Source organism: Podarcis muralis, chromosome 2 (assembly GCF_964188315.1).
Source record: "Podarcis muralis chromosome 2, rPodMur119.hap1.1, whole genome shotgun sequence".
NCBI classification, from domain to species: domain Eukaryota; kingdom Metazoa; phylum Chordata; class Lepidosauria; order Squamata; family Lacertidae; genus Podarcis; species Podarcis muralis.
Window position 1 is genome coordinate 115215607 of NC_135656.1, and position 25667 is coordinate 115241273.

Here is a 25667-nt window from a genome sequence, read left to right on the forward strand (position 1 = left end):
GATTGTGCCCTCACACTGCCCCTTTTTGTGTGGGGATTTGGATCCAGAAAAGGAGCAGACAGGGAAAGGTTAAGCAGAACCCCCCCCCCATGTCGCCCTTAGGTGTGCTCAGTCGTCACCTGCTCCATGACTCCACCTTGCATGAGAAAGAAGGATGGAGCTGCAGGAAACAGGAAGTGGTCCTTCCACCAGCCAGGACATCTCATCATCACAGACAGATCTAGTCTCCTGCTGGGGAATCAAGAGTGGCCCTGGGATGGCAGAGAGAGGAGGGGAAGGGCCCAGCGACAGAAGGGAAGGCAGGGCTCCAGATGCTCCCTTGGACCCCTTCCTTGACACCAAGGGGAGCTCCTCTTCTGGGGCTGAAAGCATTGCCGTGGAGGTTTCATTTCTGTCATGATTGCAAGGGAAGAAGGGAAGATAAAACCACCACCCCCCCAAACACAAAGAACTGAATGAAAAAAGCCCTGTTCTGAGCGATTAGCTACTGGAGAGCATAATGTGGGGTTTAGCTGTGATGCTCACCTGCCTCCCTGGAGGAGTCTTTTCTTGGGGTCAGGGAGCTGAGGAGCAACATGAAGTTCCCAGGTTACATTTCCTTCTGGTCAGCTATTCCAGCTCTTGTCTGCTCCCCATTTCTTTATGGAGGGGCAAAGGCTATGCACTTTGTATAGACGCAACTATAACCAACAACTGGTGTCTTCTGGGTGCACTGAGCTCCCCCCCCCTTCCGCCTTCTCTCCTCCAGATATAATACAGATTCCCTCAGCATCGTGCCCCACCTTCCAGAAGGCAAATATATATGGTTGTTTATTTAGGACATATTTATCAGCAGTGATAAATATGACATTAATTGGTTACTGAACAACAGCTTCAATGCCGTCAACATGAGCTTTGTCTGAGGTTTCAGACATATACATTTCGTTCAAGAAAGATGCAGAAAATACTTTTCCTTTTTGATTCTGGGCACTTGACTTCTCCCATCCTGCTACCATCATGGCAGACATTTGGGGGAGAGATCCAGGGCCCCCTCAGCAGCAGCAGCAACAACAGATGCAGCCCCCACAAACATTTGTCACATTTTGAAGGGTTTTTTTTATTAAAAACAAACAAAAGGCTTTTCCTTAGGCTCTCATAGCCCTGACATTAGCTCTTGAAAAAGAGAGGGTTGCCAAATAGCATGGCCCCCAAGAATGAAAACAAACACTTCCAAATTCTTTTTTGCACCCCCAGAGACAGGGCTCAGCAACCTTTTAAAGTCGAGGGCCAGATCACTGTCCTCAAACCTCGTCGCGGGATGGAGTATGCGCGCGCATTCTCTCGTTACTACACGATCCAAAGATTAAACAAAAAAATAATAACGTTCTGAAGGTCCCAGTTCTGCACCGCAGCATATCTGTTCCGTTCTGAGAGACCCTCCCAGGGATCTGGGGTGTATGAAGCCTTGATTCCCTGTTTTTAACTCCGCTACCGAATGCAGCGAGCGGTTCCTTCTGCAAGACGCGTGTTCTCCGCTCTCCTGTCCTGGAGGGGGAAGACGCTTTCGGAAGCAGAGTTAAAAACAGGTAAACAAGGCTTCATACACCCCAGAACCCTGGGAGGGTGTCTCAGAACGGAACCACTCGCTGCGGCGGCAGGAGCAGTGAGCCAGTTGAGGGCCAGAGAGGGGCTGCCTTAAATGGCGGCTGTCGAGCAACCATGCTGGCACAAACAAAGCCCAGGCCCTTTCCTCTCGGCTCTAGGAGGAGGGAGGGAGGAGGAAAGAACTCTGCAACCAATCAGAGGGAAACAATGCTGCTGGCATCAATCAAAGGCTAGTCCCCTTCCTCCGCAGGGCGGGGAGAAGCCAGAAGGGAGGGAAGAGGTGCCGTCGTCAGGAAGAGAAAAAGAGAGAGAAGAATGGTGCAGCCCAAACTATATGAATCAGAACCATGATGCGATTTCTGGACCTTCCGTGGGCCGGATCCAGAACCCATTTGGGCCGGAACCAGCCCGTGGCCCTTAGGTTGCTGACCCTTGTCCAGAGACTTCACAGCCATCTTCACTTCCTAGGAACTGTGGGAACTGTAGTTCTGGGAGGAACCTCTCAGAAGTTTCTGAGCCTCCTCAGCCAACTACAATTGGACATCCTGAGACTACAATTCCCAGAAAAGCTGGACCAAGGCCTTTAGCCACAGCCCTGACCAAATAACGGAGCTCTCTCTTCTCTCCCTCTCCACCTCCCACATTCACAACAAATCAGTCTCCCACTCCTCAGTCCCTTTCACTAACCTCCCCTAGCCCTAATTCTTCTACATTCCTTTAAAACATTTCTGTGAACTAAGGAACACAAAAAACACCCTCACTGGTCACCTTCCACAGGTCAAAAGCCAATGCAGAAAATATTTAATAAAAACAGCTCTAAACAGGTACACAAGAGCACAGAAAAAAGGAGATGAGTTTCAAAAGCAATGCCAAATGAACATTTAACACAGGGACCTTTCATTCAGCTGGAAAATGCTATCAGTAAAAAGGTCTTCAATGGGTTATGCAAAGTCCAAGTAATGAGCGCCTGGAATACTGATCTACAAGACAAGGGCAGCCCATCATTTTGGAAGTGAAAGGCAGACTTGAAAACTCAACAGCTTCAACACACACCTTGAGCATTCCAGATTCACACTCCCTCCCTGTTTATCTAGCAAAAAGTTGCCACTTATTTTGTACATTTAGTATATATGACCTTCATTACTTTTATAGATACATATGTGTATACAAATTTAAGTACAAACACTAAAACATCATTCCATGCATTTACATCTGATTTCCCCCTTTATGAGTTTCTTGGTGTAAGTAGTGAACCCTGAGTAGAAAACTTCATACATTTACATCGTTTCCCCCGTGTGAATTTGCTAATGAATATTAAGGTCTCCACTCCCTCTGAAACCCTTTCCACAGTCAATACACTTGTACTTTTCATCGTGTGTGAGTTAGCTGATGTTTCTCCCCTGTGTGAGTTCGATGATGTATTCTAAGTGTTTTACTTTCATGGAAGCTCTTTCCACACTGCATACATTTAAATGGTTTCTCCCCTGTGTGAGTTCGCTGATGACGTTTAAGTGTCTCACTTCGACTGAAGCTCTTTCCACAATCCACACATTTAAATGGTTTCTCCCCAGTGTGAGTTCGTTGATGTATTCTAAGGTGTCCATTTCGAATGAAGCTCTTTCCACATTCAATACATTTAAATGGTTTCTCCCCCGTGTGAATTTGTTCATGTACTTTAAGTGCTCCGTTATGACTGAAGCTCTTTCCACACTGCATACATTTAAATGGTTTCTCTCCCGTGTGAGTTCGTTGATGTATTCTAAGTGTTTCACTACGACTGAAGCTATTTCCACATTCAATACATTTAAATGGTTTCTCCCCAGTGTGAGTTCGTTGATGTATTCTAAGGTGTCCATTTTGAATGAAGCTCTTTCCACATTCAATACATTTAAATGGTTTCTCCCCCGTGTGAATTTGTTCATGTACTTTAAGTGCTCCGTTATGACTGAAGCTCTTTCCACACTGCATACATTTAAATGGTTTCTCTCCCGTGTGAGTTCGTTGATGTATTCTAAGGATTTCATATTGACTGAAGCACTTTCCACATTCAATACATTTAAATGGTTTCTCCCCCGTGTGAATTTGTTCATGTACTTTAAGTGCTCCGTTATGGCTGAAGCTCTTTCCACATACAGTACATTTAAATGGTTTCTCTCCCGTGTGAGTTTGTTGGTGTATTCTAAGAGCTCCACTTTGACTGAAGCTCTTTCCACATTCAATACATTTAAATGGTTTCTCCCCAGTGTGAGTTCTTTGATGTATTCTAAGGATTTCATATCGACTGAAGCACTTTCCACATTCAATACATTTAAATGGTTTCTCCCCCGTGTGAATTTGTTCATGTAGTTTAAGTGCTCCGTTCTGACTGAAGCTCTTTCCACACTGCATACATTTAAATGGTTTCTCCCCCATGTGAATTTGTTCATGTAGTTTAAGTGCTCCGTTCTGACTGAAGCTCTTTCCACATACAGTACATTTAAATGGTTTTTCTCCTGTGTGAGTTCGTTGATGTCTTCTAAGGTGTCCATTTTGAATGAAGCTCTTTCCACATTCAATACATTTAAATGGTTTCTCTCCTCTATGACTTCGCTGATGACTTTTAAGTGTGCCACTTCGACTGAAGCTCTTTCCACAGTCCACACATTTAAATGGTTTCTCCCCCGTGTGAGTTCGTTGATGTCTTCTAAGATTTTCACTTCTACTGAAGCACTTTCCACATTCAATACATTTAAATGGTTTCTCCCCAGTATGAGTTCGTTGATGTATTCTAAGTGTTCCACTTTTGCTGAAACTCTTTTCACATTCAATGCATTTAAATGGTTTCTCCCCCGTATGAGTTCGTTGATGTATTCTAAGTGTTCCACTTTCGCTGAAACTCTTCCCACATTCAATACATTTAAAAGGTTTCTTCCTCATGTGAGTTTGTTGGTGTATTCTAAGTGTATCATTTCGACTGAAGCTCTTTTCACATTCAATGCATTTAAATGGTTTCTCCACTGTGTGAGTTCGTTGGTGTATTCTAAGTTTTCCGCTTCGACTGAAGCTCTTTCCACATTCCGTACATTCAAATCGTTTCTCTCCTTTGTGAGTTTGTTGTTGTATCCTCAATTTCTTTGTTCTTTCGCATAAATTCACAGGTGGCTCCATAGAATTCTGACTTTCATCTTCCTCACCTGTTTGGGAGTCTGGGAGGAAAGAGAATCTTGTTAGACTTTCAAGAAAGACAAAAATGGAACTGAACAACTGTCAATCCCAGTCTGCACCTTCTCTCATTGTAACACCTTCATTCTCCACTATCCTCTCGAGGTTCCAAATTTTACGAAAGCTAATAATGGCAGACACTCTTGGACTTTATATGCCCAATCCTAAGTGTAGAGCCTCCAGCCACAGGAATTGTGTATCATGATAACTGGTCCTTTGTCCCTTAAGCCCACCAAACTGGGGAGGTGCATGCATCTATTGTGTTTTGATGCTGGTGGAATGTATCATTCTGACTCTGTCTATAAAAAATAAAGGTAATAGAAACCATTTAAATACATTAATTATAAATAATTATGGGAAACATTTCCATTCCCCTTCACCCATTGTTCAGGATTGGTGTGCAACATCATTATCATCAATTATTCCTGCCATGGAAATAACACCTAAGGTTTCAAAGCCTGGAGGAAGAAAATCTGCCCCCACTACTTTAGGAAAAGGATTCAAGAAACAAAGAGCTGCTCCGGAGAAGGCCTCACCCCTTCCTTCTTCCTGTCAGGAACTTCCTTCCATTTGTCTCCTCTCCATCTTTTCCTCTTTCTCCCTCCACCTTCCATCTATCCCTGTCCCCATCTCCTCTCCTCTGGAACTCACCAGATTTCTCCAAGGGTCCTGGGAGGGAATGCTCAGAGGTTGTGGGGAGGGATGCGGGAGACAGCCTGACCAGGTCAACCGTCCATCTTCCTCCTTCCATCCTGGCCAGGGTTGCAGGTTCAGTCTCAGCGAGGTTTGCAGGTTCAGCTTCTTGAGGAGCGCAGAATCCAGAGCAAGTTGCAGCTTCCTGGGAAGGAGGGAAGAAGAAGCCAAGGGAGTCTGAGAGTCCCTGCAGGGATTCTCCTGCCCAAGACATTCTGCTGCCCCTGGAGAAGCCCCAACTGGGCACCCCCTTCCCCATGAGTCCCCACCCATTTTGAAACACCTTTGGCAATTCCTTTCACCTCCCTGTCCCACCTCCCTTCCTAAGGCTGGCATGGTATGCACATTAGCGGCCTGAGAGTAGGTCCCTTGGAAGTTAATCTGCAAAGGACTGCTCTGAATACATGGGTGGCCCTTGCATGGAGAAGAAGGAAGCCCCTTGCTTGCATCAGGACCCCCTGGGAGAGGCGGTGGATCCACCCTCTGCTCCCTCTGCCCTCACTGCCTCCTCCGATGTTCTCCTGCCCTGCAAAAACCCTTTGCTCTTGTTCCTCAGGGGAGAGAGGCAGAAAGAGCCTTCAAACCCATCCCTTTCCTCCTCTGCAGCACAATGAGAGGGGAAGGAGCTGCAGTGCGTGGTTCACTGCAGATACACACATGGTAAACACTGCGATTGTGAATGAACACGTCCTCCGCCTTCCATGCGGTGGGAGTGGGGGGGTTAAAAGTGGTGAGGAGACCCCCTCCCCTCCAGTCCTTTTGGGATACAGGAGTTTTGGTCAGGAGTAAACAACTTATGCAGCAAGTTCACAAGAGAAGCACTTTGGAGCACTGCTTGCTCTTACTATGTGTTTGGACCTAGAGGACAACATACACGTTTACACCACGTGATATCTTAAAGAGAGCACTTCTTTAAAACCTATTTTGACTGTTATTCTTTACATATCTATACTGCCCTTCCTCCAAAGATAACAGGGCGGCATACAATAGAAAAACACAGAGATGTATAGCAGAGTAAGAAATAAAAACGACACCCCCCCCCAATGCAGTTGTGAAGTCCATAGATTGTTTAATGAGCCAAACCCCTGGGAGAAGAGAAAGGCTTTCGCCTGGTACCTAAGGAAGGAAGGAAGGAAGCCGGACACTGAGGCCCTCCTCCGAGGGGTCTTCTACTGGGGTATAAATATTAAAATTAATACTATTATTAAGGCGATCGTGGCCAGCAATGCCCACCCCTCTCCCCACCTCCTCGCCTGCAACTCCCTTTGCACCAGATCCCTTGCATCTGGACCCCCTGGGAGAGGCTGTAGATCCACCCACTGCTCCCTCTGCCCTCGCTGCCTCTTCCTCTGTCCTCCTGCCCTGCAAAAACCCTTTGCTCTTGTTCCTCAGGGGAGAGAGAGAGGCAGGAAGAGCCTTCAAACCCATCCGTTTCCTCCTCTGCTCCCCCTCCTGTCCTTTTGGGAAACAGAAACTTTGGTCAGGAGTAAACAACTTAGATGGCAAGTTTGCAAGATAAGCACTTTAAAGCACTGCTTGTTCCTACTATGTGTGAGTCTCTGTGTGTTTGGACGTAGAGGACAACATACATGTTTACACCACATGATTCCGAAAAGAGGGCAATTCTTTAAAACCGAAGGCCATTTCTACAAAATGGAAGACCTCCAAAGGCAGCCTTTTACAAGGAAATTGTTGACGGTTTTTATTTTGTTGGAAGCTACCCAGATGGGCTGAGGCAACCCAGTCAGATAGGGAGGATGCAAATAATAATAATAATAGTAATAATAATAATAACAACAATAATAATAATAGCTTCCTAAGCCTGTCCTGGAACGCAGGTGGCGCTGTGGGTTAAACCACACAGCCTAGGACTTGCCAATAAGAAGGTTGGCGGTTCGATTCCCCACGACAGAGTCAGCACCCGTTGCTCGGTCCCTGCTCCTGCCAACCTAGCAGTTCAAAAGCACGTCAAAGTGCAAGTAGATAAATAGGTACTGCTCCGGCGGGAAGGTAAACGGCGTTCCCGTGCGCTGCTATGGTTTGCCAGAAGTGGCTTAGTCATGCTGGCCACATGACCCGGAAGGTGTATGCCGGCTCCCTCGGCCAATAAAGCGAGATGAGTACCACAACCCCAGAGTCGGTGACAACTAGACCTAATGGTCAGGGGTCCTTTACCTTTTTAAGACTGTTCTGCTAGGCATGCTGATCAGAGACTCTGTCCAAACAACCCCTTTGAATGCAACAGGGCTTCCTATTTTTACTGCTATCAGTGGGATCAGTCAAACCACGAAGCCACTGATCAGCCAGAGTTTCCTGTTTTCACCAAGCACAGTTTGAAGTTAGCTTAATATCCCAGCTTGTTCCAAAGCTGGCAGCTGCAGTTTCCTGGTTTGGGCAAAATGGAAAGTTTGTTAGTTATGGCTCATAAGAGACTGCCTGGTTTCAGCACAGTTCACCCTCAGGGCCGGCCAAATCATGAGGTAAGCTGGGACAATTAGGTCAGGAGGCAGATGCAGGGAGATATGGGACCAGCACGTTCCCAGCTCCCCTGTTTGTTAGCCTTGCTGCCAGTGCAGGACCACAGCTGGTAAATTTGTGCAACTACCCATTTAGAGTCCTTCTCTTTTCCCCTCTCTCACTAAAGGTTGGGTGGGAGTCCTTCCTGGAGTGATGCATTCTGGTTGTGGGGGCCAGGAGAATGCGGTGGCGGCTAGAGTTTTTTGTTTTAAACTTGGGTCAACTTAGGTTTTAGCGTAACTTTGCTGCAGCAATGCATTAAAAACTGTTCCTATTTTTAACCCAGCTTTTCAGGCTGTGATTCAGTCATCTGAACCTGGCCATTATCTTAATAGATCTTGCAACAACCTTGCAAAATAGGCCAGTCTTATTTAATGCGACTACACATGGGATTTCTGAGGCTGCGAGACGTGCCAAGATTTTTACCTCAGTGGGGAGAAAAGAGCATTTTGGAAATGGAGGCAATTTAGAGGAGGAAAACGGGGGTTGGTGGAAGGTCACCTCTTCTGACACAGCTTCTGCTCTGATAAAACTCAGAGTCACCTGCAGCTCTTTAGGTAAAGTAAGAATAGCAGGAGATATGATCGCAAACCTGCCATGTAAGGTTTGGTCTAGCAAACATTTTTAAAGTGGATTAGAGAGAAAGTGCAGGGAGGAGGAATATTCACCACCAAAGCTAAGCAGAACCTCCATGTCTAGAGGCACTGGACCTGTGACCTCCAGGTGCTGGAAACCCAGGTGAGAGGAATCATAGAATCATAGAGTTGGAAGAGACCACAAGGGCCATCAAGTCCAACCCCCTGCCAAGCAGGAAACACCATCAGAGCACTCCTGACATATGGTTGTCAAGCCTCTGCTTAAAGACGTCCAAAGAAGGAGACTCCACCACACTCCTTGGCAGCAAATTCCACTGTCGAACAGTTCTTCCTAATGTTTAGGTGGAATCTTCTTTCCTGCAGTTTGGATCCATTGCTCCGTGTCTGCTTCTCTGGAGCAGCAGAAAACAACCTTTCTCCCTCCTCTATGTGACATCCTTTTATATATTTGAACATGGCTATCATATCACCCCTTAACCTCCTCTTCTCCGGGCTAAACATGCCCAGCTCCCTTAGCCGTTCCTCATAAGGCATCGTTTCCAGGCCTTTGACCATTTTGGTTGCCCTCCTCTGGACACGTTCCAGTTTGTCAGTGTCCTTCTTGAACTGTGGCGCCCAGAACTGGACACAGTACTCCAGGTGAGGTCTGACCAGAGCAGAATACAGTGGCACTATTACTTCCCTTGATCTAGATGCTATACTCCTATTGATGCAGCCCAGAATTGCATTGGCTTTTTTAGCTGCCGCGTAACACTGTTGGCTCATGTCAAGTTTGTGGTCAACCAAGACTCCTAGATCCTTTTCACATGTACTGCTCTCAAGCCAGGTGTCACCCATCTTGTATTTGTGCCTCTCATTTTTTTTGCCCAAGTGCAATACTTTACATTTCTCCCTGTTAAAATTCATCTTGTTTGTTTTGGCCCAGTTCTCCAATCTGTCAAGGTCGTTTTGAAGTGTGATCCTGTCCTCTGGGGTGTTAGCCACCCCTCCCAGTTTGGTGTCATCTGCAAATTTGATCAGGATGCCCTTGAGTCCATCATCCAAGTCGTTGATAAAGATGTTGAATAAGACCGGGCCCAAGACAGAACCCTGTGGCACCCCACTAGTCACTCTTCTCCAGGATGAAGAGGAACCATTGATGAGCACCCTTTGGGTTTGGTCAGTCAGCCAGTTACAAATCCACTGAGTGGTAGCATAGTCAAGACCGCATTTTACCAGCTTCTTTACAAGAAGGAGGGCACTTACCTTTCCCAGAAGCCCCTCAGTGTCTGGGAGCAGGGTCTGGTCTGCTCCCCCTACTCTCCCACTGAGCCACCGACTGGCATCTGCAGCTCCCCTGAAAGGGAGGACACCATCCCCAGAGTGGGGAGAACTGGGAGCCTGTGGGGTTTCCCACCCTGAATGAGGGGGCTGCATCGTCTTCAGGAAATCTTGCTTCTCGGCATCCCAGTGCTGCTGCGGCTGCCCCTCCTCTGGCTCCTGATTAATTTGAAATAAATCTGCCCGAGGCAGAAGATCCCTGATGGCCCCAACTTGGCCAGCAGAAGGTTTCCTTCCTTTGCACTCCAGTCTTTCCCTTTGAATGGGTCTCCTGGGTCCCTGCTCTTCCATTTTTACACCACCCTGCTGGAAAAGAATTAGACACAAAGTAAAATAAAACCCAAGAATAAAAACAAAAGCACATTTTTTAACCATTAGCCAGTTTTTGAAATATATTATTACTCTTTCTATTTCTGATGTTCAGGCTGTGAATGACAATCATTATGTCACCCAAATGACTCCACCCAGGGACGAGGGGAAGTTATCCAAAGACTGGGGGAAACATCAAGATTTATGGAAGTACAAATAATATTTGGGGGGGGGGGGAACCAAGGCAGTGGAAGGAAATCCAAAAACAACCCAGAGAGAGGACTGAGCCTGTTCAGTGGACAGGGAATGCTGATCCTGGCTGCAACTTCTAGCATGTTGGAAAGGCAGCAACAGATCTTTGTATATGATTAAGGCTGCAACAGACCCAGCTAACATTGAAAGTACATGGCTTCACCCAAGAAATCCTGCCAGCTGCAGTTTGTTAGGGGTGTTGAGAACTGTAGCAATAAACTACAGGTCCTGTGGTTCTCTGGGGGAAGCCACGTGCTTTAAATGTATGGTATCTGCACAGTCTAAGAAACAAACAAACAGACAAAAGGAACACTGGCCAACAAAATCAAACAACCCACTCCAAAATATTTTATATTTGATGGTCACAAACTCTCTTTACTGAAGATATTCTAACTTGCAGTCCATTGGCTGCATATGGCTTCCCAAGCCTCAGGGTGTGTCCTGCTAGTCCCTGCTGTTTCCATCTCCTGATCTGATCATAGGATGAAGATCTCTGTCTGTCCTGAAGAGAAAGATGCCTAAGGGGCCCTTACAGAGATCTTTTCAACTCCAATTTCAGCACAAACCAGCACAGTGCTGAAATGGGGCAAAAGGAAAATAAATGATCCCTCTGGCTGCTCTTTAAAGAGGATTTCTAAAGAACGATCAGAAGGGTCTTTTTCCCACAGATCTCCTTGCTAATTCAGCAGGGTCTTCTTGTGCTCTTATTCCTCCTCCCCCCAAGACTGGGGTTGGAAGGTCTAAACATGCTGATTGTGTTTGCAAGACTTGTATGTATGCTAGATGGCATGTCTGGTGAGTGTGTGCAGCACCTCTGGTGAGTGTGTGCATGTGACTTTATGGTCTGCATATCTTTTCTGTGTGCGCATGCATGTGCATACATTGGCCTCAAAGCTCACTGGAATGTGGCCTCCAGAATTAATGCAGCTTTAAGCCCATAAATGTTTCATTCCTCCTGTACTATCGGAAAGAACAATCAAATCTAAGACTATCAGGAGGAGAGAACTCCTGGATCTACAGAGTTAATATTCTCAACATCCTATGGACACAAACTGCAATGAGATTTCTCTCTAATTACTAATTAGATTTTTTTTCTTGAAGCCATACAAGCAAGTAAAAGAACATGTATTTGATTGGCTGCACTACTACCAGATAAATGATATGTTTAAAAAGGATGTGAAAGAAAAAGGGTATAAAGAAAAAGATTCGAAATTTCAAACGGAAATTGTTAACAATGATTGTAAGATAATCTCAAAAATGTATAAAATATTATTGGAATGGCACACAATGGATGAGGAAGTTAAATCTGTAATGATTCACTGGGCCAGAGATTTAGGGTATAGCATTGATATGGAAGACTGGCAAAAAATATGGAATGAAAATCTGAAGTTTACAGCATGTACTATGTTAAAAGAAAATGTTATGAAAATGGTATACAGATGGTATATAACACCAGTTAAATTGGCAAAAATGTATAAAACCTGTAACAAATGTTGGAAATGTAAAGAGAAAGAGGGTACTTTTATTCATATGTGGTGGGAGTGTAAGAAAGTGAAGGGGTTCTGGGAAATGATATATAATGAGTTAAAGAAAATGCTGAAATATAGCTTTGTAAAGAAACCAGAAACCTTCCTACTGGGAATAACTAGAAATGAAATAAATAAGAGGGACTGTAAACTCTTTCAGTACGCAATAACAGCAGCGAGAACATTGATGGCCCAAAAATGGAAACAAGAAGAATTACCAACTTTGGAAGAATGGAGAACAAAACTAACAAATTACGCAAAACTAGATAAATTAACCGGAAAAATCAGACTTCAAAGAGACCACAAGTTCCTAGAGGACTGGGGGAAATTCAGAGAATATTTGAAGAGTGTATGTGAGGAACAAACAACGCTAGTGTGTTTTAAAGAAGCTTTGTGAAAAAAATAAGGAATATTGCAAGAATGTAAACGAGGATAGAAAGATTTTACTTGAAGGCTATACTATAATTAAGGAATGTGAAGGTAGAAATTTAATTACGGATGATTGTCAGAGGAGCTGAGGGAGGTTCAAAAAGTCAAAATATGTGATTTGGAAATTGTATGATTGGAGATATTGTGAAAATTTTAATAAAATTTATTATTTAAAAAATTTAGAAATATGAAGCAGTATAGAAATGAAATGAGTAATAATCTGAACATGAATAGCTAATTTCAATTTCGCCTTCCTCAGTCTTTTACAATACTGTCTTCAACTTTTTATTATCATTAATTCATTTCCATATGCCACACATCTTAAGAATCCTCCTTTCTTCTGCATTCTCTAAACCGTCACCCACTTCAACCCTCAGCCTTCATCTGAAAACTCAGCTGTATTACTGAGGAAGGTGGAAATAAAACAATTAATGAATAAATAAGTCTCACTTATTTACACGCAGACACAAGAGGTCACTAGCTTTGACAGCTTGGGAAAAGATCAGATGCATTCTCCGGGAAATAGATCTATTAGCTGTTTTATTAGCTGTGACAGATCAACAGAACCTCCATGTGTAGGCACAGTGTACCTTCATTTGGGGCAGACAAAAGAAGCCATTTCCTTGCTAAATGAATCTGATGCACATCATTGCCACAAGATGCAGTGATGGTGGTGGCGGCTAAGAGTGCTTTAGAAGGCGACCAATTCATGAAGGAGGGCGATAGGTTCATCAATGGCACTGGCAGAGGAAGGGGGGCAGGAGTAGTGGCCTGCAAAGGGTGTCAGGGGGCTGCACAGTAAGAGCCCCCTTCCGAGCTGCACTGCTCTTCCTTTCCCCCCGCCTCCCCTTACCTCTCCCCCGTGGGGAGGACCGTGGAAGAGGACGGGGCTCCCTGCTGAGGACAGGGAGAGGCAAAAGCCCCAGGTACGCCGCTGATCTGTGAGCGACTATATGCATCGTCCACCGCGAAGCAGCAGCTGCCTTGGACCCCTCATTCTGCCCCTTGAGCTCAGGACTGAAGGGAGCAGCTCCCCAGGGTCTCCGGCAGGGTCCGTGCCAGCCTGAGCCAGAGATGTTTGCCCCTGTGCCCTCCTGCAGATGCCCTGCCCCTCAGCTGCGCCCCTTCCCCTTCCTGCAGCCTCTGGCTCTACTCGGGGCCTGATCCTGCCAGGCCCACCTGCTCTCCCCTTCCTCCTCCCCCCCCCCCGCCTCCTGCACCTCGGACTCCTCGCTCCGTCCCTGCACCGGAATCCGGCTCCTCTCCGGGGAAACTCGCCAGGCCACGGGCCGCTGCTCCTCCGCTCTCCTCGGCGGGGGACAGGAAAGTGCAGCCGCTCTCGAGTCCCCCTGGCTGGCCCCGTTTCCTGCCTCTCTGAGCATCGGAGCTCGCTGGCTGTGGGTTGGGCCCTGGGAGGCTGCGAGGCTGGATGCGCCCCCTTGCTCTGTCCCTCAAAATTTATTGTATCATTGGAATCTACCTGGCATTTTATATGCTATCCAGAATGTTGCACAAATAAGTCTCCTTGTGATCCGATGTGCAGTCACTGGTTTCCTCATCAGTAAATATTTCCAGAAAGCTGGGACGATGCCACCCTGCAGCCACAGCTGTCAATTTTCAGATTTGAAAATAAGGGATCAGCAGCCTCTCCTTTCCCTGGGACAGTCTACAGGATATCTAACAATCCGGGATAGCAGCGGGAAATGGCACTGGAATAAGGGAATTTCCGGCAAAAAAGGGAAGGTTGACAGCTATGCCTGCAGCCCGAATGGGTAGCTGGAGGAGGCAGTCCAGTTCCCAGCTCTGCTGGTTGGGATCATGCAATCACTTAGCTCCAGCAACCAACCTTTCCAAACCCTCCAACATTTGTCTGATGAAAATAGGGACATCCCATTCCATAACTATAATTTTCCTATTTATACACCGCACATCTTATTACGTTGCCCCAGCCACTCTGGGAAGTTTCCAACATATATAAAAAACATAATAAACCATTAAACATTAAAAAACTTTCCTTTTTAAAAAAATAATTTTTATTAATTTTTCAACACGAATATACAATCTTATCCTAATTTTCTCAAATTTAACTCTGTTTAGACTTCCTTCCTAAAAAAACTTTCCTATACAGGATTGCCTTCAGAGGGCCCGTGGGTTGGATAACTCCATTCCCTCCAGCATTTCTTGTCTTTCCCTGCTTTTTGTCTTTCCCTGCTTTTTCATTCGCTGCCTCTGGTCTCCTGCATCCATTTAGCAGAGGAGGGGAGCAGTTTTGGCCTTCATACTTCTCCACCCCCCACCCCCAATATAACCAAAAGCACAATATAACCAAAAACACACAGACCATTTGGGAGTGAGGACCAAAAATAATAATAATCGTTTTATTATTTTATTACTTATTTTTTGCAGTTCAATCTACTGTATCTATAAATTTTATTGTTTATAGCCAATGGCCACCACTATACAATATGAGCACAAATCACACAGCTGCAAAACAAAAGACATTGCATGCACCAGACCAGGATAAATCTATAGCGTCCAAAATTTATTTTCACATTTCTTTCAATGGGAAGGATATAGGGCAGCAGAGTCCAGGTGGTGAGCTCCAGATTACAGCTTCCATCATCCTTGACTGTCATCCCTGCTGGCTGAAACTGATGGGAACTGGACACCAACATCTGGGGACACCTCAATGGCTATGCTCTGATATACAGAATCTACAAAAGATTAAGGCACTGATCCAGAAGACAATGAACTGTGAATAGCAAGTGTAGCTAGGAGGAGAATGCATTGGCAGCAGGGTTTGGAAGCTGTTCCCTGACACAAATCCCCTTATTTCCTCCTCTGGAGATCTGAGGTCTACAAAGCAATGGGTTGTTTTATTCAGAATAAGCTCACTGACATCAATGGAGCTATCATCATAATCATCTCCTCTGTGGGTGCCGCTAAGTGCCCTCTGTCTTTGGGCTTTTTGCTCTCCTAGTTTTAAGGCTCGCTGGTTTCTCTAAGTCTGGGGAAAGTGCTAAGGATGATGGTTTAATTTCCATAAATGAGAATGTTTTAAGATGGAGTTTCCTTTGACAGTAGCCCTCATGTGTGTTAGTCACATGAGGGAGGCATTCCATTCTGTTGAGACTAGACTGTTATTCCAGTAACTGTTGTTTTTAACTGCTTTTCTGTTCTTTTCTCTCTCTGTGCATGAGGGAGAAGTGCTGCTGAGAGAGATGTCTCAGGATACTATCGTGTGTCAGTGTGATCTGTCTGAAGTGAAACAGTGGAAGATCACGAAATGCTGATCGAAATTACTGCTCAAAAGTTCAAAAACAGAATTACTGCTGAGGTGAAAGTAAAAACCTTTTGTAAGAAACTGTAAGACAATTCAAGTGAGAACATGCCCGTGTTTGAATAAGCATGAGATTGTAAATATATTTTTCTCGGTTATATGTTTATGAAAGTAAGGTTCTTTTGAATACCAAGAGTCTGGACATTGTAGTCTGTAAAAAGGAACTATCACCTAGAACAGCTATTTTGCTTCTTAGCTATAAGCTACTCTGTTACTTTGGAGATCATCAAAATTCACACACAGACTGACTATAATGTTGCATAAAGTATAAGGTTGGGGAGTTGAGAAGTGGGGATAGAGGGGGGGAGGGGGAAGTAAACTTTCATTATTTTACAGAGTGCATATCCAAAGTTTTTGTGTCGGTGACACATGCATAGGTTCTCCTTCTATTCATTCATTTTCATTGGCAGTGAGAAAGATCGGGGCCAACAGGGCATAGTCGGTTGCCTTCAGTTGACTGCAGTGAAGGGAGAACCAATTGGAGGAACAGATTGTTGCAATTCTTGGAAAGGGATGGAAAAGAGCACAGCTACATCGCGGTTTGGTCTTTCAAGTACTTGTTGTTAAATACAGTGGTACCTCTGGTTACGTACTTAATTTGTTCCAGAGGTCCGTTCTTAACCTGAAGCACCACTTTGGCTAATGGGGCCTCCCGCTGCTACTGTGCCGCCGCCACACGATTTCTGTTCTCATCCTGAAGCAAAGTTCTTAACCCGAGGTACTATTTCTGGGTTAGCGGAGTCTGTAACCTGAAGCGTATGTAACCTGAAGCGTATGTACCACTGTACTCTGTGAGTTGAGTGAGGCTGAGAGACTCCAGAGAAGTGTGACTAGCCCAAGGTCACCCAGCAGCTGCATGTGGAGGAGCGGGGACACGAACCACATTACAAGACTACCACTCTTAACCACTACACCACACTGGCTGGAAAAAGGGGAAGTTGTTTTCTTTGCATTAAGTTGTGAAAAATAAAGCAATAAATTTTAAAAACAACCCTTCTTTCAATACTTTCTTTTTAAAGCAAAAAAAGATGTAGTACCATAGCTTGAACAGTTTTGCCTTGTATGGGAAGGATATATCTGAGATACAAATGCACACACAACGCTCTCCCCTCCATCCAGGCGAGGAGGAGGCATTGTCCAGAATTTAAAGGCACATCCCGGCTGGCTAAGGTGCGAAGCAGAGCCATGGAAGGGGATGGGGTGGATTCTGAGGACCACAGACCACATGTGCAATTGGCCCCCCCAGGTATTAATTTCTCCACCCTTGGCACCACATAACACCAGTCTTGAAAGATCTACATTGGCTCCCAGTACGTTTCTGAGCACAATTCAATGTGTTGGCACTGACCTTTAGAAAGCCCTAAACGGCCTCGATCCAGTATACCTGAAGGAGCCTCTCCACCCCCATTGTTCTGCCCAAACACTGAGGTCCACGCTGAGGGCATTCTGGTGATTCCCTCCCTGCGAGAAGCCAAGTTACAGGGAACCAGGCAGAGGGCCTTCTCGGTAGTGGCACCCGCCCTGTGGAACGCCCTCCCACCAGATGTCAGAGAGAAAAACTACCACCAGACCTTTAGAAGACATCTGAAGGCAGCCCTGTTTAGGGAAGCTTTTAATGTTTAACAGACTATTGTATTTTAATATTTTGTTGGAAGCCGCCCAGAGTGGCTGGGGAAACCCAGCCAGATGGGTGGGGTATAAATAATAAATTATTATGATAAATTATTAAGTGCAAATCAGGTAAGTGTAAAGAGAACTGTTTCAACCCAACTGTAGTGCATATGTAATACAGCCATGCCTTGAATGTCAAACGCCTTGCAACTCGAACGTTTTGGAAGACGAATGTCCGACACAGCTTCTGATTGAGTGCAGGAAGCTCCTGCCTTGGTTCTCGTACGGTTCCAGGAATCAAACGGACTCCCAGAACGGATTAAATTTGAGAACCAAGGTACGACTGTACAGGGATCAGGATCAGTGTGTTTGCAACTTCAGCTGAAAGTATTTTTCACAACTTTTTTTAACAGTAAAAACTTTTAATTAGTTCTATTTGACAAGAACATTGACAGCCACCAACAATTATGTGGATTTGTTTGCTAAAAAGGACAGATGTAAACAAAGCTCGGAGCTAAACAGGTAACTTCACAAATGAACCTTATATTTTCCTGCTTGACTAGACAAGCTGCCATGTTTGGGTTGTTTTGCTTTGGTTTTTTGAAAGGAAAAAAAGGCTCAAGCATCATTTTGACAGGCAGCAAATTTTCACCCTTAAGAACTATGGAATCTCTTATCTGCCACACAAGAAACAAGGCCTAATCCCACTCCACCAACACACTCCTTAATCCTCTCTAGCTATTTGCTGGTCCATCAACCCTGATGGACCTAGAAATATTCCCAGTTCCCCGAATTGCTGTCAAAACTATCCCAAGGTGGTGTCAAGCAGATATTTCCCCTAATATTTCCTCACCTCAGACGATCTGATCTAAATCAACATTCATAAGCATGGAAACCGAATATGTTGATGCTTGCCTAAGTTTCCCAGATTGGCAACTTGCAATCCCAGTTCCTGGCAGTCTGTTTCTGAACTGGGAGGCATTGGCTGGTTCCTGTTCACCTGGCAGCTGGAGGTTTACAAAGACAGAGTGCAGAGGGCTGAGGAACCAGACGCTGGGACTTCAACTGGAGTTCAACAACACCTGGGCCCCAGCCCTGGTATATGGAGACAAAGAATGCTTTCTTTTCAATCAGATTCAGAACTATTTCCTGTCTTTTTACCTAGGAAGTACATTTCTGTTCCACACTTCCCTCATCAAGGCCGCTGCAAGATATATTGCTTTCACGCACACAGCAACCCTGCGAGGGAAGCTTTAAGTCACCCAATCAGCTTCACGACTGAGGAGGGATTTGAATTGTCCCTGGCATTTGTGGACCTAGATCATTGGACTCCAGCTCCCATGAGTCCCAGCCAGGATGGCCAACGGCCAGGGAAGACGTGAGTTGAAATCTAACAACATCTGAAGGGGCCACAGGATGCCAGCCTTTCGCCAGGTAAATATTCTGTAACCATTTTGTCGTGCTGGCCCACTTTTACTTTTCATGTTTGAACGTACAAAGGAACAAACTGTGCCTCAAAGAGGAAAGATCACCCAATCCCTGCCTCACCACCAGGTCAATTTCTTGAAGGTCAGTCACAGAAGAAAAAAAGGAATATAACCAAGCAATATAGGTTAATACATTGCAACCATTTGCCTCTACCTTTGGCACCAGCCTACACTTAAACACTCTGCTGTGGGGAACCTTTCGTTATTTGTTAAATGAAAGGCCAGTGACCTATTGGAAAAATCTATTTTGTGGGGAGCGGGGTCCAAACAGAAGCAGTGGGGACTGATGCCCATTGCTTGGCAGAGCAAGAGGAAGTGTTAGGCGGAGCCAACCAATTCCAGAACCATCTTCTATAATCTGCAAGATAAAAAAGTAAAAATTATATAACTTCACAGCTGAAGATTTTACTGTTTGAGGGCTCTTGTGTTTCTAATATTTTGTTGGAAACCACCCAGAGTAGTAGGGCAACGCAGTTAGATGGGTGGCGTACAAATGATAAAATTATGATGAAGAAGAACTTAAGAAGAAGAAAAAGAAGTGAATATATATAAAATAATGATAAACATTCAACTCAGCAGCTTTTCAGTGTGACACTTGTGGCTGTGTTTCTTTTTCAAGCTCACTTTTGCCTGGCGGCATCAACAATGTGGCCGCTAGCAGCTGGCTTTCCAAGTTCACCTCTGGTAATCGGGGGCCCCGGTGGTCCCTTGCCAGAGACCCCTCCATTCCCCGAGTCGAGTTCTTGCTGTGAGCTGGGCCCCTCCTGCGAGAGAAGCTCGCGCTCTCAAAGAGCTTCAGCTTCTCTGGGGCCAAGAGAGCGGCGGTGGCCACAATGCACTCCTTCACCAGCTTGCCTCTGGAGAGCGGGCGAAGCTTTTTGGAGACCAGCTCGCTCACCACGAAGCTGGCTTGCTCCACGCTGTCCATTTCCTTCCTTGGTTCTGGGGCGATGCCTTGCTGGGCGTGCAGGTCCATTTTCAGCGCCATGGCTTCTTCCCCATGTGGATCCTTTTGTGTGAAGTGAGCAACGATTTCCAGCCAAAGCTCTTCCTGCCCTCGGAGCACCAGTGCAGCTTCTCTCCTGGGAAAGCCCCCTTACACACAGTGAGCTCCTCAAGGCTTTCCCACACAGGCTGCAGTGATTGGGGTCAGGGCCATAGTTAGGGGACAGCGAGGAAAGCACCCACTAGGGGCACAGGTGAGGAGGGCCCCCCAAAAGCAGCTAAAAAATAAATCAGTAATATGTCTATAAATAAAAATTTTGATGATTGCCTGATAAGAAAAAGTTTTAAATAGAGGGTATTTATATGATACCCGGGGGCCCTGCAACACAGCCGCTCAGAACACAAAAAGGAGGGGGTTTGGAGGGGGTGTCGCCCAGAAGAGAAGCGGCTCTGGCCCAGCAGAAGCCCACCCTCCCCTCCCTCTCGGCAGCCTGACCAAGAGGGCAAGTTGAGCTTGGGGGCAGTGCGCAACGTGAGGGAAGGCAAGAGGCTGCATGCGTCCCTCTCTCTGTGTGTGAGTGGGTATCCAAGTGGAGGGATGGTGGAGGGAGCCAGCCCAGCACCAGGCTTCAGAGGTTCCTTTCGTTAGTGGAATGAGAGGGTTGCTGCCTCTGCCGCTGCTGCCGCCATCACAACACACGAAGGCAGCAAAGGCAGCAGCTGGCAATTTATTGCATATAGGCTCTACCACTCGAGCTGTGGGGGTTCGGATTGGTGAACACCGATCGCATATTCGTAATGCTAATTTGGAGGCACCTCTGGGAGAACATTTCCCCATAATCATTCAGATACGGATCTATTATTTACAGTTTTATGGGTGAATCAGAAGGCAGTTAGCATCAGAAAAGATTATGAGCGACAGTTACGGCAGCAAGAAACAGTTTCTTTTCATGTTTCAAACCATTTATCCAGGGGTTCTCAACTCTTAATTTAGACCTTAATTGTTTCAAATTTCATTTGATTATTTGTATTTTGTCTGTAACTTTACACTGCTCAATTTATCCCAATCTCCTTGTATTTGTATTGTTACTTTGCACTCTACCTTTAAACTCAATCTCCTTGTTATTAGCACCACCTGGAGTTGGCTTTATGTTTTTCAAAAAATATTGTTACTAAAAGAGTATGTACTCTTTTTCATTACTGTTTGTATTCTACTTTAAATTTTTTGTAAAGTGGTATGTCATGCAGGTAATCGTCTGCAAAATTTTATTTTCAGTTTATGAAGCAATTCTATATCCTCCCACCACGCTGACGAAGAATTCTACGAAACAGTAGTCAATATCCGGAATCACTGTTCAGTGTTGGACATCATATTTGCTGAATACACAAAGCTTCACAGCTTGTCTTTCATCCTGCAAAGTCTGGTACCTCACTTCATTTAAAGATTTCCAGAGACTTTGAGACTAAAGATTTCATTTTGTACTTGTTATGGTTTGAAGGAATGCTGTAAAGATTGTCCATTGCGTATATACATGGTCATTGTGTTGCCTAGACATTGCTGACGTGAGCTTAGGGGTGACAGCGGCCACAGTGCTGTAAAGTCCAAATAAATGGGCAGTCACAGATCATGAATCTGACTTTCCTCCAACTTCCAAACCAAAACAGGAGGAAAAAAGATTTCAGGTTTGAAAGTGGCATGTTAGTCAGGTTTGCTAAACCAAAACTAAGCCAAAATTTAGCTTAGAAAGTGTGAGGCAAAATACAGGGCAGTAAAACAAGGAACAGGGTGGTGAATCCAGGGCAGGGCAGGGAGGGGGGTTGGTGGACAGTTGGTTTTCTTTTTCCACCTGGTACTGAAGTGACTTCAAAACAATCCATTCCAATCTCCCGCAGCCTCACAGGATGGCCCCCCCGCCTGGAATTTGTCACACATGCATGCACACACCCAGATACTCATGAATATGTCTGTCTGTCTGTGCTTGGCTACCCAGAGTTTAAATGCAGGACTTTTCACATTCACGCACCCTTTCAAACACAGGTCCTTGGAGAGAATCCCTAATTTGGCAGGGGGAGAGAGATAGATCTGAAATACTGGACAAAACTATCAATACAGGACATGGCATTTTTGTATTAGGCAAAGCAGGACTTTATAGGTGATAACCAGCACATTGTGTCCAGAAACAGACAATTAGGCAGACGGAGCTGTTCTAATATGGGAGTCCTATGCTGCCTATAGCCAGGCCTGGTCAGCAGTGTGTCTGCAGCTCTTTCAGCCAGTTGAACTTTCTGAGCTCTTTTCAAAGGCAGCCCCAGGTAGAGTGTGTTAAAGTAACTCCTACGCAATGTGGCACCAGACTGCTTTCTTTTTTTGTAATTATCTGTTTGTTTTAAATTCTGTAGCTTAAATTCTCTTGGTGCTTGTTTTTTTGAGAAGGGCCTCTTACGCTCACAAAGCAATGATTTTCAGGGCAGCTCCATAACACTGATTGCGCCCTCACACTGCCCCTTTTTGTGTGGGGATGTGGATCCATTAAAGGAGCAGACGGGGAAAGGTTAAGCAGAATCCCACCCACCCCCCGCGCCACCCTTAGGTGTGCTCAGCCTTCACCTGCTTCATGACTCCACCTTGCATGAGAAGGCAGGATGGAGCTGCAGGAAACAGGAAGTGGTCCTTCAACCAGCCAGGGCATCTAATCATCACAGACAGATCTAGTCTCCTGCTGGGGAGTCAAGAGTGGCCCTGGGATGGCAGAGAGAGGAGGGGAAGGGCCCAGCGACAGAAGGGAAGGCAGGGCTCCAGATGCTCCCTTGGACCCCTCCCCTGACACCAAGCGGAGCTCTTCTTCTGGGGCTGAAAGCATTGCCGTGGAGGTTTCATTTTTGTCATGATTGCAAGGGAAGAAGGGAAGGTAACCCCCCGCCCCAACACAAAGAACTGAATGAAAAAAGCCCTGTTCTGAGCGATTAGCTGCTGGAGAGCATAATGGGGGGTTTAGCTGTGATGCTCACCTGCCTCCCTGGAGGAGTCTTTTCTTGGGGTCAGGGAGCTGGGGAGCAACATGAAGTTCCCAGGTTACATTTCCTTCTGGTCAGCTATTCCAGCTCTTGTCTCCTCCCCATTTCTTTATGGAGGGGCAAAGGCTATGCACTTTGTATAGATGCAACTATAACCAACAACTGGCGTCTTCTGGGTGCACTGAGCTCCCCCCCCCCCTTCCGCCTTCTCTCCTCCAGATATAATACAGATTCCCTCAGCATCGTGCCCCACCTTCCAGAAGGCAAATATATATGGTTGCTTATTTAGGACATATTTATCAGCAGTGAAAAATATGACATTAATTGGTTACTGAACAACAGCTTCAATGCTGTCAACATGAGCTTTGTCTGAGGTTTCAGACATATACATTTCATTCAAGAAAGATGCAGAAAATACTTTTCCTTTTTGATTCTGGGCACTTGACTTCTCCCATCCTGCTACCATCATGGCAGACATTTGGGGGTGAGATCCAGGGCCCCCTCAGCAGCAGCAGCAACAACAGATGGAGCCCCCACAAACATTTGTCACATTTTGAAGGGGTTTTTTATTAAAAACAAACAAAAGGCTTTTCCTTAGGCTCTCATAGCCCTGAAATTAGCTCTTGAAAAAGAGAGGGTTGCCAAATAGCATGGCCCCCAAGAATGAAAACAAACACTTCCAAATTCTTTTTTGCACCCCCAGAGACAGGGCTCAGCAACCTTTTAAAGTCGAGGGCCAGATCACTGTCCTCAAACCTCGCCACGGGACGGAGTATGCGTGCGCATTCTTTCGTTACTACACGACCCAAAGATTAAACAAAAAAATAATAAAGTTCTGAAGGTCCCAGTTCTGCACCGCAGCATATCTGTTCCGTTCTGAGAGACCCTCCCAGGGTTCTGGGGTGTATGAAGCCTTGATTCCCTGTTTTTAACTCCGCTACCGAATGCAGCGAGCGGTTCCTTCTGCAAGACGCGTGTTCTCCGCTCTCCTGTATTGGAGGGGGAGACGCTTTCGGAAGCAGAGTTAAAAACAGGTAAACAAGGCTTCATACACCCCAGAACCCTGGGAGGGTGTCTCAGAACGGAACCACTCGCTGCGGCGGCAGGAGCAGTGAGCCAGTTGAGGGCCGGAGAGGGGCTGCCTTAAATGGCGGCTGTCGAGCAACCATGATGGCACAAACAAAGCCCAGGCCCTTTCCTCTCGGCTCTAGGAGGAGGGAGGGAGGAGGAAAGAACTCTGCAACCAATCGGAGGGAAACAATGCTGCTGGCACCAATCAAAGGCTAGCCCCCTTCCTCCGCAGGGCAGGGAGAAGCCAGAAGGGAGGGAGGAGGCGCCGCAGTCAGGAAGAGAAAAAGAGAGAGAAGAATGGTGCAGCCCAAACTATATGAATCAGAACCATGATGCGATTTCTAGACCTTCCGTGGGCCGGATCCAGAACCCATTCGGGCCGGAACCAGCCCGTGGCCCTTAGGTTGCTGACCCCTGTCCAGAGACTTCACAGCCATCTTCACTTCCTAGGAACTCTGGGAACTGTAGTTCTGGGAGGAACCTCTCAGAAGTTTCTGAGCCTCCTCAGCCAACTACAATTGGACATTCTGAGACTACAATTCCCAGAAAAGCTGGACCAAGGCCTTTAGCCACAGCCCTGACCAAATAACGGAGCTCTCTCTTCTCTTCTCTCCCTCTCCACCTCCTGTCAGCATCGCCCTTGAGCCAGTGCACCAACTGGACTCATGTACCTCAACCCCGACTGGGCTAGGCGAGCTGGGTAGCACTGCCAGAGACCTCCTTTCTCACAGGAACGGGTCACAGTGGTGTGGACTCACAGCTTAGAGCTGAGAGCACTGGATTCACTGTCTCAATAATACAGTCGTTGCGCAGCAGAGTTTTGCAGAATCTTGCAGAGTATAAACCACTCGGAGAGCAGCTCTGTAGAATATCTTCCTTTTATTCTGTAACTACAACTATGATACAAAACTATATACAGAGCTGAATATTCTAAGCATAAATCAATGCTACACTGAGAGTCTGCAGCTGCTCTTAGCAGCAACCTTATCTCTACGATCTCTAACACACTCTCTCTCTCCGATACACTGACTGACTGACTCTCTCTCACTCACACAAAGATGTGGTGCTGGGCAGAATAAGTAGATAGCAGGACACGCCTCCTTCTCTCTGGAGAGTCAGCAGAGACCATCAGGAGATAATCAGGAGATTCTTGGGTATGGGAGGGGTGAAATCTCCTTATCCTCCCCCATTTCATCCGACCATTTCAAGAATCTTCTACATAACTGCAATTTGCACATTCACTCCAAAAGTTGTTCTCTGCTTACAACCTTGGTTTACATATTTGCAGGTATTTCTCTCCCCCTTATCTAAGACACTTTATCACATCATTAAACAGTTACTACAACCACTCTGTGTCCATTAGGAAAGAGTTAAAACACAAATCTCAACCTGTAGTTTACACAAAATACACATTGTGAACACACAAATGAATAAGCAGCTTCTAGAAAAATCTTCACACACATTTCTTCCTCTCAAATGCAAATTGACATTTCTAATTAGGCAGATTTGAACAAACCATTTTCAGTATTCAAACACACGCTTTCCTTCAAATATCAGGTAAGGAAATAAATGCAGCGTTTTGTGCTATTACTCTTAGCACACTTCATGCCTGGTTTAAAAACCCCACCAGAGTTGCTCGTGACCGCAGCCTTTGCAAACTCTTCAGAAAACCTTTTCGGTGGTACACCCTTGGTTGTTCTCTCGGATCTGCGCAAAACTCTCTGATCCTCTTGTTCTGGTGCTTCCTCCTCTTTGGGAGAATGGGGAGCTA

At 45.8% G+C, this 25667-nt stretch overlaps 2 protein-coding genes across 2 annotated transcripts in view; both read right to left on the bottom strand.

Annotated features, from left to right (window-relative positions):
• Positions 1-2348: 2348 nt before the first annotated feature.
• The window catches only part of LOC144326057 (uncharacterized), a 39678-nt gene continuing 16359 nt past the window's right edge, over positions 2349-25667 (bottom strand). The window contains exons 5-6 of the mRNA XM_077921819.1: positions 9004-9011; positions 2349-4627 (exon numbers count right to left, since the gene is read on the bottom strand). Of these exons, the coding sequence (XP_077777945.1) occupies positions 2953-4627; positions 9004-9011 (1683 nt within the window). The 3' untranslated portion in view covers positions 2349-2952. The remainder of the gene's footprint in view (positions 4628-9003; positions 9012-25667) is intronic.
• Positions 17708-25667, bottom strand: part of LOC144326275 (general transcription factor II-I repeat domain-containing protein 2-like) — a 30723-nt gene continuing 22763 nt past the window's right edge. Inside the window, exon 3 of the transcript XR_013391470.1 lies at positions 17708-18694. The gene's annotated coding sequence lies outside the window, so the exon portion shown is untranslated. The remainder of the gene's footprint in view (positions 18695-25667) is intronic.